Here is a 13,938-nt window from a genome sequence, read left to right as displayed (position 1 = left end):
CAGCAACACAAATCCAGGAGGTATCGCCATCTCCCGCCATCTCGCGCAAAGCCCGAGCTCGGAAACGTGACGTCACCGTCCGTCGTGACACACGGAGCCAGGGCTGGGGACCGGGATGCTGCCCTCACGTTCACACCTTCCTCAGGCTCCGCTGGCCCCCGCTGTGCCGTCACGGAGCCGAACGCCACCTCCCGGGGTCGCCGGGACGCTCAGCACACCTTGCGCGCACGACCCTGCCTGGGCTTCCCCGGCCCTGTGTGCACAGAGACGCCTTCACGCCAGGGCTGAAGCGTGCGCCCGAGGCCCCCAGAGTGTCAGGGACCCGCGGGCCGCTGCCAGGACGGGGCAGGAGGAGGGTGAGGCCAGGGGCCGGGGGAGGAGCAGGCCCAGTGGCCAGGGAGGTCGGACGGGGTGGCCTGCAGCCCCCTCGCCCCTGCACCTGCTGAGACAAACACTGCGGCTCCGCGGCCCGTGTTTCTGCAGTGTTCTCGTTTCGTAATTAGAAGAAGAAAAATAGCCACTTGAGAAAAAAAAAGGCAGCACGAAGCTTCACCTGTGCCATCGTTTAAACAGCCTGCCGCGAAAATCCACGTTTTATGAAACAGAAACTAAGCCAAAGCCATCGTCCAAACAGACGTTAAGTCAACACCGACAAACAGGCAGACACCCCCAAACCGCACAGACGCGGCCCAGCACCCCGGGGAGGCCCAGCGGCCGGCCGGCCCGGTGCCCCTGCTGCTGTCCGGGCCGCGAGCAGGCTCCGGCGGGCACTTACTTGATCATCTGCGGCACGGTGACCTTGGAATTCTCCTCAAACGCGTTCATCATGAGGCCGTTGCAGCGGATGTTGTCCACACACTGGAATCAGGGAGGCCCAGGGTCAGAGCCCGGCCGCTGCCGAGGGGGCGGCCGGCGTGCCCAGCCTGACGCGGGGGCCTCGCGCACCTGAGGGTGTCGTCCAGGCACGGGCGGGTGGGGCACAGCCTTCCTTCGCCGTGTCTGGAGGTCAGCTCCCCTTCCGTGACCTTTGGGGGATTGCCTGACCTCGCTGGGCCTCCTGTCCCTGACTTCAAAGCGGGGACAATGACTCCTACGCAGCCAGATTGTTCACAAGAGGAGGCGCCTGACCTGGGGGGTCTGTCGCTGACCTCTGGGGGTCTAGCGTGAAGGGCGAGGTCAGAGCCACGGTTGTCGGGGTCCCCCTGCCGGAGGCTGGCCCCCTACGCCCCTGAGTGCGCGTGCTGTCCTGCCCCCCGGGTCCTCCATCCACCCTCGGCCAATGCTCTGAGGCCGCGGGCGGTCCCGTGGCCAAGCTCCCACCTCGGGCGGGGGGTGGTTAGGCTGCCTGCACAGGGGAAGACGCACTGACCTTTCAGCCTCCGGAAAATTCAAATCCATATTCTGTTTCGAAGCAGCAGCCCCCACCCAAATGAAAATACCTTTTTTTCCAGGGGACGGGGGGCGGGGAGGACTTTTTCCCTTCTCACTGCCCCCCTCCCCGAAACCTTCACATCTTTGCCATGGGAGGGTTTCCTCTCGGTTCAGAATCTCCTGGTTTTGAGGATGTGTGTGTGGAGGGGGCTCAAAGTCACCAGGAAGTTGGGAGAGGCTGGCACAGCAGGGACGGCCCTGCCCCCTGTGCTGGGGACCAGCGTCCGGTCAAGGCTGGGCCCCCAGATCTTTGGGGGGGGGGCTTTTATTTTTAAAAGTTTTAAATACTTATTTATTTTTGAGAGAGAGAGAACAGTGTGTGAGCAGGCGAGGGGCAGAGAGAGAGGGAGACACAGAATCCGAAGCAGGCTCCAGGCTCTGAGCTGTCAGCACAGAGCCGGACGTGGGGCTCGAACCCATGAACTGTGAGATCGTGACCTGAGCCGAACTAATTGTGCCCCGGGAGGTGGGGGGGGGGGCGGGACTTTCAGAGGAAGGTTCCTGTTCCCCGCACTGCCCAGCCCAGTGTCTCCACCCCGCTGCTCTTAGGCTGTCTTCAGCTCTGCCTCTACCAGCAACACCAGAACTCAGGGCGCCCGGCTGTGGACAGAGCTCCCCAGAGGCATGAGGGGGCCCGGGGATGGGCTGGGGGCCCTGACGCCTGCTGGGATCAGCACTCTTTCCTAGTGTCTGGTTTTCCGGGTTTCTCTGGGGCACACTGGGCTCCCAGAAAGAGCACACATCTACCACACGGTACCCTGTCGTGCCTCGTTCTTCTGGCCTTTCCAGACGGGCAGCAGGCCAGGGAGCTGGGGGAGCGGGCGGTCGGGGGCGGGGGGCCCAGCATTAAAGAGAGCGGATCCCCAGCTTTGGCGTCCGCTGCTCCCTCACCCCGCGGAGGGCAGGCCGCAGGCAGACGGCCGGGGAGGGGTTCCTGGCTGCGGGGAGGGGCTGTACTAACCCGCCGCCTGTCCTGGAGCCCGGTGCGCTGACAGCCTCTTCCAGACTCCCATGTCCCAGACTCCCTGTCTGACTTCCAGACAGACTCTGCCTGGTCTCACAGGAGTCCGTGGCTTGCCGGCTCTGCTCACCCCTCCCTGGAAAGCTGTGCTCACGGCCCTAACGCTTGGGCAGGCCCGATGGAGGCCGAGGCGCTCTGTGTAGCTGACCCGAGGCCGTGTGGGGCCTTTGGTCTCCAGCACCCCTGGGCTTAGGATGCTCAGACTTTTCTGTGCTTACCAATGGCCCGCGGCAGGTGCTAAAATGCACTTGCATCGGTAAGTCTGCTGGGGCCTGGGGGCAGCTCAGAAACCTGGACTTTTAGAAACCACTGTGGCATGAGATCCAGGTGCCAAGGGTTCTCCTCCCACTCTGCCAACGTGAGGGCAGCACTTGGAGGGAACTTGAGTCTTTTCCTTGAGCACATGGAGCCCGTCCCCCCCCCCCTCCTCCCCTGCCACTCCCAGGAACAGGTGACCCTGCTCACCTGGCTGATGTCACTGGTCCACGCCGCCTTCTCCTGTCTGGACGAGGCCACCAGGATGACCGTGAAAGGCGGGGAATCCTTGGGCTCCACTCCGATCTTAAAATCCAAGTGGTCTATGTCTTGGCTGGACCCTTTGGCTTCCGGTTGGCAAAACACAGAGTCAGCATGAGTGGGGTCTCTCTGAGTCGGGAAACCTCTGACAAGGCCCTGTCTGTCTTACCCCCTGGAGGACAGTGGTGGTGGAGGGAGTGGGCACCTGGCCACTTGCTGTATCAGACATTCTCCCCTGCACTCCCGGAGGGAGGGGAGCCCCCTCGAGACGGACAAAGCAAGGACCTGGGCTGAGAAGCAGCTTACAACACGTGGGCGGTCCGGCAACAGAGCCGTGGGCACCCCCCTGCCCTTGTCACATCTCGGGGTAGCTGAGGTCACGAGTGATAACGTCCTGGAGACCCCCCGCAGGGCGGCAGCGAGGCCAGGACAAGAACGGCCTCGGGGCCGGGCCCTCCCGCCATCCCAGGGTGGTACCAGGCGGGGCTGGATGGGGAACTTCAGCTGGATGGGCCACTTTCGCGGCCCCGACCAGACACTGAGCTCAGTGTAGACCTCCCCAAGAGCAAAGCGGCTTCTCTGCATTTTCGTTACTGTTCTCCACCTGGGAGCTTCCTTCAAGTCTTGGGAGCTGGAAGACCGAGCTCACAGTTTAGGATGCCTTCACTGTGCCCTCGTGAACCGGGGAACCACTTGGTGGAACGACGCAGAAGCCCGGCTCTGTCCTGCGGTCGCTACGCGGCCGTGGGGGGCGCCCTTCCCGCCCCAGACGCGGACGCCCCCGCGCACGTCCAGAGACTGTGTGGCGTCTCTGGGGCCCCCGCCCCTTCCAGTTGGGACCCTCCAGGATTTCAGGGTTTCCTGCTGGGCACAGGGGAGCCTGTTCCGTGTGGTGACGCGGAGAGGGGATGCTGGCGGGTCCTCTGAGAAGCGGGGTGCCTGCCTGTGAGCAAGGTGCTGAGGGGGGCTGCACAGCGCAGGGCCTCTACCTCCCTTGGCCCCGGAGGGAAAGTGGCTTTGGGGCCTGACCACTGCACTGAAGCCTGGGCTTTCCCGTGGCCCAGCCGAGGCCACAACTGGAGAAGGTTCTGCGGCAAAGGACGCTCCAGACAGACTGAGCCTATGCTTCCCGTGGGGGTTGCCTGGCTTGGCTCCAGTGGACGTGCAGGGAAGGCACAGAGCCCTGCCACCGGGGCTGACCGGGGGCACGGGCCTGAGTGTGTGTGGACGAGGCTCCCGGCGCCTGGCAGACCCCTCAGCCCGAGCCCCGGGCCCGGACCAGGATCCAAGGTGGCTCAGCCCTGTTCCAGGGCACCCCAGTCTGGGGAAGGGTGAAGACACAGGGTCCTGTGCCCCGGGGCGGGGCAGTGAAGAAGGGACACGAGGACCAACCTTAGCCCAATCAAGTGACACTAGTGACCCCACCCCATAACCGAAAACAATGACCCCGTCCCCCAGGGAGCCGGGGAGGGAAATCCCACAGAGCCCTCCCCCCACAGCCGGGCAACCCCCCTTGTGTCCCCCCCTGCTGGTGTCACATGTCCCCACACTTCCCACTGGAGGACAGAGCAGGCCCAGGGCCTTCCGGCCTCTCGTGCGTGGCGCCCAGGACCTGTGCGTGGGGGTGCTCAGTGGACCCGTACGTGGCACCCGTGGACATGCTCGGTGGAGTGCAGTGACCCCAGACTGAACGGTGTGCCAACCACTCAGGGGGCCCGAAGAGTGTGGGAGGAACAGGGAAGCGGACCAAGGCCCTCCCACTGCGGGCCCGGCTTCCCTGGGTTCAAGAGCGGGACGTTCCCCACGACATGGCGGGTCTGGGGTGGGTGAGAGTCTGTGGGGGCGGCCGTGCGCACGGGCACGCGTGCGGCCCCCAGCCCTACCTTCTTCCTCCGTGCTCTCTGGGTCCTCCAGCAAGGTGCAGTCGATGAGGGAGATGACCCCGTTCTGAAAGACAGCAGGGCCACCTCGAGTCACCAGGACACGGGCCGGTGAAAGGCCGGGACTGGGGCGTGGCACGGCCATACAAGCGCGAGGCTGTGTGCGTCACGTTCCGCGCGGGCACTCTGGTTCCCACGTGGAAGGACGTGCTCTTCGCATCGGGGCCCCCACGAAGCAGATCAGGCGGGACTGTCTCGGGGGCTTTCCAGGGACGAGGGTCAAGGGTGGGTGGGGCGGGGGCTGCGGAATCCCCGATTCCGGGCTGAGACTCCACGTCTGCAGCCTGGACACGGGTTTACCGGACTCCGCACATGTCTCGTTCTGATTTTACAGATGAGGAGACGAGATCGGAGACGGGGATCACGCCTGAGGTCACCCGGACCCTTAGAGCTGGGGTCGCAACCTACTGGTTGCCCGTTATCGGGGGCATCTGGGTCCTTGAGAGTGGGAGCACCTCCGGGCATCAGCTGCCCCGGCACCGTGGTGAACAGGGACCACAGCCGCGGGTGCAGGATGCCGACGCCCCCCCCAGAGCTGAGGTCCACTCCCCTCCCTGCCAAGTGCGGGCCGGACTCGGTCACCTGTGTCTCAGATGCTGTGCGCCTGTGGGAGCCACAGCCCCCTGCTTGCTCTGCAGGGGTCCCTGGGACCACGTGTTCTGGGGGAGCCACAGCAGGAAGGCTGGTACAGCGGGAGAGCTCAGCCTGGACGCCAGCTCGAGAGACCCCGGGCCCCACCCGCCCAGCCGGGGGCTCCAGGCCTCCTCACTCAGAAGCTGAGACCTTGGATGTGGGTAATTCGTCCCACGGGGCGGGTAAGTGGGTAAGTAACGTAATAACTGATGGCGACAGAGACGCTGGCCACACATTCAATCTCCACGCAGGTGTTTGCAGGGACGGCAGCCCGGGGGCCAGCGGGACCGGAGGGGGCATCGGGGCGTCCCCAATCCTGGGTTCTGCTTCTCGCTTTGCTGCTCGGTGGCCTCGGGCGAGCCCCGGGCTTGATCATCTGTAAAGCCCCACCTAGCTCTGACGCGCTCTTCCTTCTGGAAGACCTTAGGGTAGTTTTACAGCTTGACTTTGAGCCTGTACTTCAAGGACACAGACTCTGGAGCCAGACTGCCGGCCCGGGACCAAACCCCGCTCTGCCGCTTGCGGGCTTCTAGACGCCCCAGGTCCTTTATCCGTAAATCGGGGAAGTAACCGTATCGGCTTCGGCGGGTCGTTCCAGGAGTTGAGTGTGCGCACTTGGGGGAGTGCCTGGCCCGCGGTAACGCTTACGCCAGGGCTCGCTACCGCGAGTATCGTTACAAGTTCACGACCACGTAACTGAAAGTGACGACGACGACGGTTACCCGCCGAGCAGGTACTGTGTCCCAGGCACCACGCCACGCCCTTGCTTCACGCTCACGGCATCCCCGAGGGACGCGTTTTCACCCCCATCGCGCAGATGGATTAACCGAGGCCTGGTGAGGCACCTGCTGGCAGGACCGGGTGCTGGGACTTGACGAGCATCTCCGTGTTCCTTATGAGAAAAACTTTAAAAGCCTGAACAAACACCCCCAACAAAGATACGACAAAGAAAGACATGTGCTTTCAGGCAGCGTCTCCAGTTCGACCTGCCCCGCTGACCCCCCGCCTGCAGGAAACGTCCCCCCAGCCCGACAGAGATCCTCAGCCGAGACTCTGGAGCTAATGAATACGGACAGCTCTCCCTGACCCGGAATTCGGTCGAAACCGGAGCGTTCACCGTAAGCGGACTTCCCCTCATGGAGCCAAAAGGCCGATTTGTGCACGTGTCAACATAAGCGGTGCGTTCCCCGCAGTAACAGCGTCTCGTGTTGTCTCTGTGCGTTCTGGGCCAGGCATCCCGGGTCTGGAAGAGCGGCTTGTCCGAGGCTCTGGCTTAATCGAGGGCACCTTCCGGCCTTTTCTAGGCCGCCGCAGCGTGTTCGGACTCAAGACCCTCCGAAGCGCGCTTCGCTGGGAGACCGTGGTTCACAGGTGCTCTGCCTCAACCGGGAAGATGCGCCCCCACCGCCAGCTGCTTGCGCCTCTGCAGGGCCTCTGGTGAGGATGGTCACCCCTGCTTTGCAGACAGGGAACTGAGGGAGAGACGGGCAGGGGCAGTTCTGGGCTGTTCCAGGCTCTCGTGCGTGTGAGAGACTGAGTCGGGGCCAGGTCCTAAACTCGGGGCAGTGAGATAAGCAATGTGCCAAGCTGGGTGCAGGCTGACAGCAGGTGGCACCTGAGTAGCCACGAAGGACAGGAAGGCGGTCTTCCAGGGGAGAAACAAGGGGACAGTATGAGCCAAGGCCCTGTGGTCTGTGAAGGAGCAGGAGGCGTTTAAGGTGCTGATTCCCCGTCACCTTTGCCCTCTGTGACTACTTAATTGTCCCAGGGAGGCAGAGTGCAGTCCCCCACGACCACACTGTCGAGTTCCCCTCGTTTGGGGAAATTGCAGGGTCAGCACATCCGTGTGGCGGGTAAGTCTCCCCCTGGGAAAACCACCTCCGTGATCACGGCATCCCCCTGCCAGCGAGCGTTCCCCCTTGCTTTGGGGACAGGCCGATCAGCAGAGCACGTGCGGTCTCCTGCAGGGCCGTGGGGTCCCGAGGACGGCCCTTCGTGTCTGCTCTCCTGCTGGCACGTCGTGCCTGGGATGCCCCGCGTGCCGCTGTGCGAGCTCCTCCTGAGAGGAGGCTCTGGGCGCTGCTCCGGCCTCAGCAGGTGCCGTCCTCCACCCGGCCCCTCACACGCACACACGCACACACACTGGCAGACGCATGCACACGCACACACGCGCACACACACGCACGCCTCTCAGCGGTTTGTCTAGACCCCTGGGCCCTCTGCCCTGGCACCAGCGGTCGGGGACTCCTCTGGGGGTCCTGACACGCGCTCCCGTGTTCCCCATGATTTCTCCAGCAGAAAACCCGGCTGTGTCCAGCTCTCTCCGACCCGCTCGTCAGACCAGCACACACGTGTGCACTCTCATGTGTCCGATCCCCGGCCCGCCGTCTGGGCCCCAGGTCAGGGTCAGCCGGGCCCCCGTGGTGGTGCCCGCCACGAGCCTCTGCAGCCCCCGCAGCCCTCACCTTGGTCAGGTGCAGTTTCCCGCCAGAGCCCCTGGTGCAGATGATGAGATGCTTGGAGAACAGGAAACACTGTCGCTCGCCCTCTTTCTTCAGGGACAGAGACCCCAGGCGGCCCCTGGTGATCTTGCCCTTCTCAGACATGGGCACCTGGATGAGGGAGCCTGTGGGTAGAGGGCAGACCCTGAGCCCACCTCCCAGAGCCACGCCCGCCGCCGGCCAGCTCTCAGGTGGGTCACGATGCCGGGAGGGGGGAGTCAAGGGTCCTGGTAGCAGGTGCACCCCGGACGCTCTCTCAGCCCCGTCAGCCCGTCCCTGCAGGACCCCTCGGCCCCCTGCCGGGGCCCCGGCAAGTGGAGGAGCCTCCAGGACAGGTCCCCCGGGGCGGGAATGCAGGGCTGGGTGGGGGTGGGGGCAGCACACGTGGGGAGCCGGCTCTAGAGCAGAAGGGTCAGCACCAGGCACGGCCCTGCGGCCACGGCAGACACGACTGCTCAGGCACAGCACGCCGGCCCCGTCCCTGACACCGTGTGCGGGAGGCCACTCCCGGGCAGGGCCATCCGGGGGAAGAAGCCCCCTGCTGCCCCTGCTCCCGCCCCACACGTCCCTCCTCCCCCTCCTCCCCCTCCTCCCCCTGGGCTGTCGTCAGGCACCTGCCCGGCACTCTTCTGTGCTCCCTCCTCGCTCAGCTTGTTACCTGTGGCTCCGAGTGCCGCTCCTTGGCGGGAAAGCCCCTCCTTTCCACCTCGTGAACTCCTATTTGTGCTTCCCTCCCAGGAAGGCCTGCCCGACTCCCCTCACCCTGCCTCCCGCCCCGTCCGGCACTGCCTGGAGCCCCGTCCTGCGTCTGTCTCAGGAACCCCTGCACTGTCCGCTTCTGGAGGGGGGACCGGCCTGCTCTCTGGGTGTCCCTGGAGCCCAGCGTTGGCCCGGCATGAACGAGGCAGGCAACGGTGCAAGATGCGTGATGAACGAGTGAGAAACGGCTTCTGGTCCCCCCCCCCCCCCCCCCCCGCCTGGTTCCAGGCCCAGCACAGCCCCACGGGAGAGGAGGAAGCGCTTTGCTCGGGGAACAGAGCAGATTCCTGGTCTGCGGGGACGCTGCCCGTGCCAAGAGGGGCCGTTCTTTGGCCACCGCAGCGTGGGCCCGGTGCCGCCCAACTCAGGCAGGGTGGACGGGGGAAGGGCACGGGGGTCACACGGGGGGCTTAGAGTAAAACTCCAAGCTGAGACACCTGCAGTGCCAGCTGCCCAGGCTGCAGGAGGTGTGGGCAGCTCTCCCTCTGGCCAGAGAGGCCCAGGGCCGGACAGAGGGACCTCTGACTCGGGTGAGCACAAGCCGGTCCCCACGGGACGTGGGCTCTGGATGGGACAACCCTCAGAAGCACCGAGGCCCCAACGTCCTGGCACCAGCAGCCAGCCCCCCGCCCCGCCAGCCCTCAGTGGGGGTGCACCTCCCAGGCGAGGAAAGAGAGCCACTGTGAACGTGACCGTCCCCGGGGGACACGGGCACTGAGCCACACCGCCTTCCTCGGGGCTGGGAACGCTAGATTCAGGCCTGTCCGCACCTGCCCTTGTCCTCTGCTCCCTACTCTCCCCAGAACGTGGTGTCCGTGTTCACGGGGACACACGACAGACCGGGCCGCCTGGGAAGGAGTGTGTTCCTCTCTGGCGAAAAGGAACCCGGAGGCCAACGGTGTCTGCGTCTGCAGGTGTGGGTACGACGTCCACAGGCCTCCGGCGGCCCCGAGACACTCAGCAGACATGCCATTCGGAGGTGTCCCCGGGGCTGCCTGGGGCGGGGGAGGGCAGGGCACAGGGGACGTACCTTGTCTCACGAAAGTCTGGCTGGTGTCCAGCAGGATTTCACAGCCTTCGATAATCATGCGCTCGATGGCTAGGTTTTTCCGGATGTTCTCTGTCTCGCTCACTTCGTCATGCATTATCCTGCAGGGACAGGAAATAAGTCAGAGGCACAAGGAGGGAATGGCCAGGCCTTTGGCAGTCCTAGCAGGAAAGCCCGGCCCCTGGATTCTCTGAGCCCGCAGTCACGAAGGGGGAGAGGGCATGCATTTATCAAGTGCCCGCTGTGTGCAGGACGCTCGACAGGCACGATCTCATTTTATTCTTCTGGAAACCCAAGGAGGCAAATGTTCTTATTTCAGAGAAAAGGAAATGGAGATTAACAATTAGGAAGCAAGTGTGTCTGATCTAAAAGTCTGACCCATGTGGAACAGACGGCAGACTGTGGAGGAAGATGGGAGCATAGCAAACGTCCCTTGTTCACTGTTCTGGCCCATGTGCCCCTGCTGGCCTTATTTCCATCCACAGGACAAACCATGTTCACCTCTGCCTCAGGGCCTTTGCACTTGCTAGTCTTTCCTTTAATGCTCTTTATATGGTTGTTTCCTTAATGTTATTTGGGTTCTGGACTTAGTTTTGGGGTGCCAGCAACCCAGCTGGCTCAGGGGAAGCCTGACTTGAGTCCACAGGCTCCAGCCCATCGGGGAGGGAAGCAGGACAAGCCGGCCATTATTCTGAGACTCTGGGTGTCTCTCTTCTTTGTCCTGTTCTGACCGCGGTGGCACCCATCCTCTCCAGGAGGTGGCGCCATTTACCTGCTTTTAAATAAGCTTGGCAGAAAAGGGGGCCGTGAGTTTCTGGGGGGGTCAGGAAGGTGACGGGTAAGTTTGGGGAGGGGTCTTGGAAAAGCGCCCACGTACTCCAAAAGAGGCACAAAGCCCCGTTTTGTCTGGTTCCACAACTAGGAAGCCAAGAGGGAAGGTCAGTGCGTGTGGTTTACAAAGTCCGAACCCAAGACAGCGGGAGGGGCGGCCCATGGAAGCTGCACGGTGCTGAGTGGTGAGTCCACGCCTCTGTCCTGAGCCGGCCGGAGGGGAGGACCCTGGGGCGAGGACGGGGGATGATGCACTCCACGCGCTGACCCTGCGTCTGCCGCACGGCCCGCACTTCAGCAAAGGGCAGCGGTCACTGACCACAGGTCCCTGAACGCGTATTTCTATCCGTTTCATCTTCTGGTTATCAGACGGGGCATGTGGCCTGGGCCTCGGTGTCCCCGCGATGCTGTCCTCAGAGCCCAGGCCCCAGCCCTCCTCCGGGGGGGACCGGTGGGGCTGTGCCGGCGCCCCGGAAGGGATTCAGCAGCCAAGGGTAACAGGAACCTGTTTTTTTTTTTTTTTTTTTTTTTGCTGAAGGTGCGGATTCTCCTGGGAGAGGGCTGTATTTAGTGAAAAATAAGGGGTGATAACCAAGTAGCGAAACTGGTTTTGTCGTCAGATAAACGCGAGGTGCAGCTGATCGGACCGTGCCAGCCCGGGGCCGGGGTCTGCATCCGGGCGCAGGGGCCGCTTGGGGAAGGGCCGGGGTCTGCGTCCGGGCGCAGGCTGCACACGGCTGGAGGTGGTGCCTGCTTCTCTGTGAGCCCAGCCAGTGAGGGCAGGGCCAGTCCTGGGGAGGGGTCTGTGAGCACAGCTCAGGGGGGTTGGAAGCTCTCCTCAGGGCCCCAGGCAGGGTGGGGGGTGACAGGTCTGTTGCCATGGAGACAGGAAAGCTCCCTCCTGTGCGGTTAGGGCCTCACTCAGGGCCCAGGTGCAGGTCACTGGCTGGGACAGAGGAAGAGCCGGCCAAGTGCTCAGGACGCCGGGGGAAGGGAGTCGGGGTCTCGGGCCAAACACCTCGACCTGCATGTGCCCCCTGGACCCCTGCCTGCACAGGCCGGGGTGCCCAGCAGTGACAAGGAGCCTCACTGCCTCACGGGGGCCCCAAGGCTTTTCCTGGGGGAGGAATGTGCAGGGACAGCTCCCTGGGACTTGATAGGATGGGGTGCCCACTCCCCAGTGGTTTTGTCTGTCTGAAATCACGCCCTGAGGACACCCTCACCCCGCCCTGGACCAGCCTGTCCTCCCTCTGGCCAGGTGGGAGCTGTGGCCCGGCCGGCAGCCCCTCGTCAGCCTGGGGAAGCCTCTCAGGGCACGAGTGGTTGATGGGGCCCAGGCAGGACGGGGGCTCCACACCCTGCGGGCCGAGCCTCCTTTGCAGGGTTCAGGGCCCCTTCGGTCTGGGCTCCACGTGGTGCAGCCCCTGGGGCTCAGCCCTCATCTCTGGTGGTCTCACCAGCCTCCTGACAGGCCCGTCTCTGAGCTGGCGACCTCTGACCCCCAGACCCAAGTGCCCTGCCCCCTCCTGTGCCTGCCTCTGTGCCATCCGTCTGTCTCAGGTCCAGCCCAGCCCCAGGGAGATTCCAAGGAACAGGAAGGACTCCCCTCCAAACCGCACCCCCGCAGTCTCCGTCCTGGCCACCGGAAGCCCCGGCCTCCAGTCCTTACGGCTGCGCCTAACTCGCCAGAGACACCTGCTGGTTCCGCCTTCAAAATGCACCTGGAATCTGAGCCTCACCCCCACCCCCACGGCCACCATCTGCCACCGGCCACCATCACCTCCTGCCTGGGTGCAGGGGGCATACGGGAGCCAAGGCGTTTGGCCTGAGACCGACGCCCAGGGTCCCGGGAGAGGGGTCAGCCCGCTCCTCCACACTGGCCCCTTGGCTTCTGCCCGAGCAGAAGGCGGGCTCCCCGGCTTTGGAGATGGGGCGCAGGGGGAGGGGCGGGGAGGGCCAGGTGTGGGGTCGCTGACCAGAGTCTCGGGCACGTGAAGCCACGGGGCTGACACATTTACGCTGGAGGACAGAGCCAACGGCCCCTGTGGGTGCCCTTCCCCGGACCATCCACGCCGGGCACACACGGGCCACGCCATCCTGCCCGGTGCCCGCTCAGGCGCGAGCGTCGAACCGTCAGTCTGCTCGAGGGGCTCTGCCTCCCGCTGGCGTAGGCTGAGCCCCTTCCTCCCAACCCTGACCTGACCCTGACCCTGACCCTGACCACCAGCTTTTACCACCTGGGGCTGGAAGTTCCTGCTGGGGGCGCCCAGAGCCCGGCTCACCTGGACAGCTCCTCCAGCTTGGATTTGGCATAGTCCAGGCTGTTCCGCTCCACGTGCTCATGAGGGGTGTGGGCCAGGAGCTCGTGCAGCGTCAGGATGTACCTGGGAATCTGTGGCGGGAAGGGGCAGGGGGCAGAGGCAGGGATGGGGAGACAGGGACAGGGAGACACAGAGCAGTAGCACAGAAGGACAGAGAGAGGAGGAAAGAAGGGCCCTCAGCTGGGAGGACTCCCAGGAGCAGGGCTGGGGAGGGAACTGGCTGCACTCTGTCCCTTGCAGCGTCCCACGGAGGCTGGCGGGCTCGGGCCCCGTGCCAGGGCCTGCACCCGCCCAGAGAGCCCGCTCTGCGGCGCTGGATGGGGGGCGCGGCCAGGGTCAGGGCCAGCTCCCCATCGCCTGCCCCGGGCAGCCCCCACGCCCTGCAGGGCCAGGCCCCCTCCTCACTGTGGCCGCACTCGGCCACATCCCCCAGGCACCACTTGGACCACGAGGTAGGTGAGGAAGGTATCCAGCACCTGGAAGATGGGGGAGGTGACCTGGACCACGGGGGAGGAGGGGAAGGCGTCCCGCACCTGGAACATGGGGTAGGTGAGGAAGGTCTCCAGCGTCCTCTCCTCGCAGTCTGGCTTGGCCTCGTAGTGCTTCAGCAGCTTGTCGAAGTCCCGGTTCTGTTTGCAGTGGGCCAGGATCTGCAGGCTGTACTGGTGGTTCCGCACGAACTCCTGGTAGATGTTCAGCATGGGCAGCAGGATGTCGAACAGGTCGGCTGCGGGGAAGGCGGGCTCAGCGGGGGGCGGGGGGCCGGGGCCCGGCTCAGACCCCAGCCCGGGGGTCCCGCCTCGGGGTGCCGCCGCCCTATCCGGGGCCGGACGGAGGGGCGCCGGGGCCACCTCCGAACCGCAGACTCGTGGAGACGGCCGGTCTGGCGTGGCCCCCGTGGGCCAGAGGGCCAGCAGCGGGCTGCAGCGGGGGCCCC

The 13,938-nt window shown here is 64.6% G+C and overlaps 1 protein-coding gene and 1 pseudogene across 2 annotated transcripts in view; both read right to left on the bottom strand.

Annotated features, from left to right (window-relative positions):
* The window catches only part of RASGRF1 (Ras protein specific guanine nucleotide releasing factor 1), a 100,289-nt gene that overhangs the window by 36,675 nt on the left and 49,676 nt on the right, over positions 1-13,938 (bottom strand). For both annotated transcript variants that reach the window (XM_047846822.1, XM_047846823.1), the window contains exons 7-13: positions 13,535-13,728; positions 12,963-13,072; positions 9,832-9,950; positions 8,007-8,167; positions 4,852-4,915; positions 2,918-3,054; positions 776-858 (exon numbers count right to left, since the gene is read on the bottom strand). In XM_047846822.1, the coding sequence (XP_047702778.1) occupies positions 776-858; positions 2,918-3,054; positions 4,852-4,915; positions 8,007-8,167; positions 9,832-9,950; positions 12,963-13,072; positions 13,535-13,728 (868 nt within the window). The remainder of the gene's footprint in view (positions 1-775; positions 859-2,917; positions 3,055-4,851; positions 4,916-8,006; positions 8,168-9,831; positions 9,951-12,962; positions 13,073-13,534; positions 13,729-13,938) is intronic.
* LOC125159036 (uncharacterized) lies at positions 7,308-7,454 on the bottom strand (annotated as a pseudogene).

The sequence above is a fragment of the Prionailurus viverrinus genome, unplaced genomic scaffold (assembly GCF_022837055.1).
Source record: "Prionailurus viverrinus isolate Anna unplaced genomic scaffold, UM_Priviv_1.0 scaffold_40, whole genome shotgun sequence".
NCBI classification, from domain to species: domain Eukaryota; kingdom Metazoa; phylum Chordata; class Mammalia; order Carnivora; family Felidae; genus Prionailurus; species Prionailurus viverrinus.
This window is presented reverse-complemented; position numbering and strand designations above follow the sequence as displayed.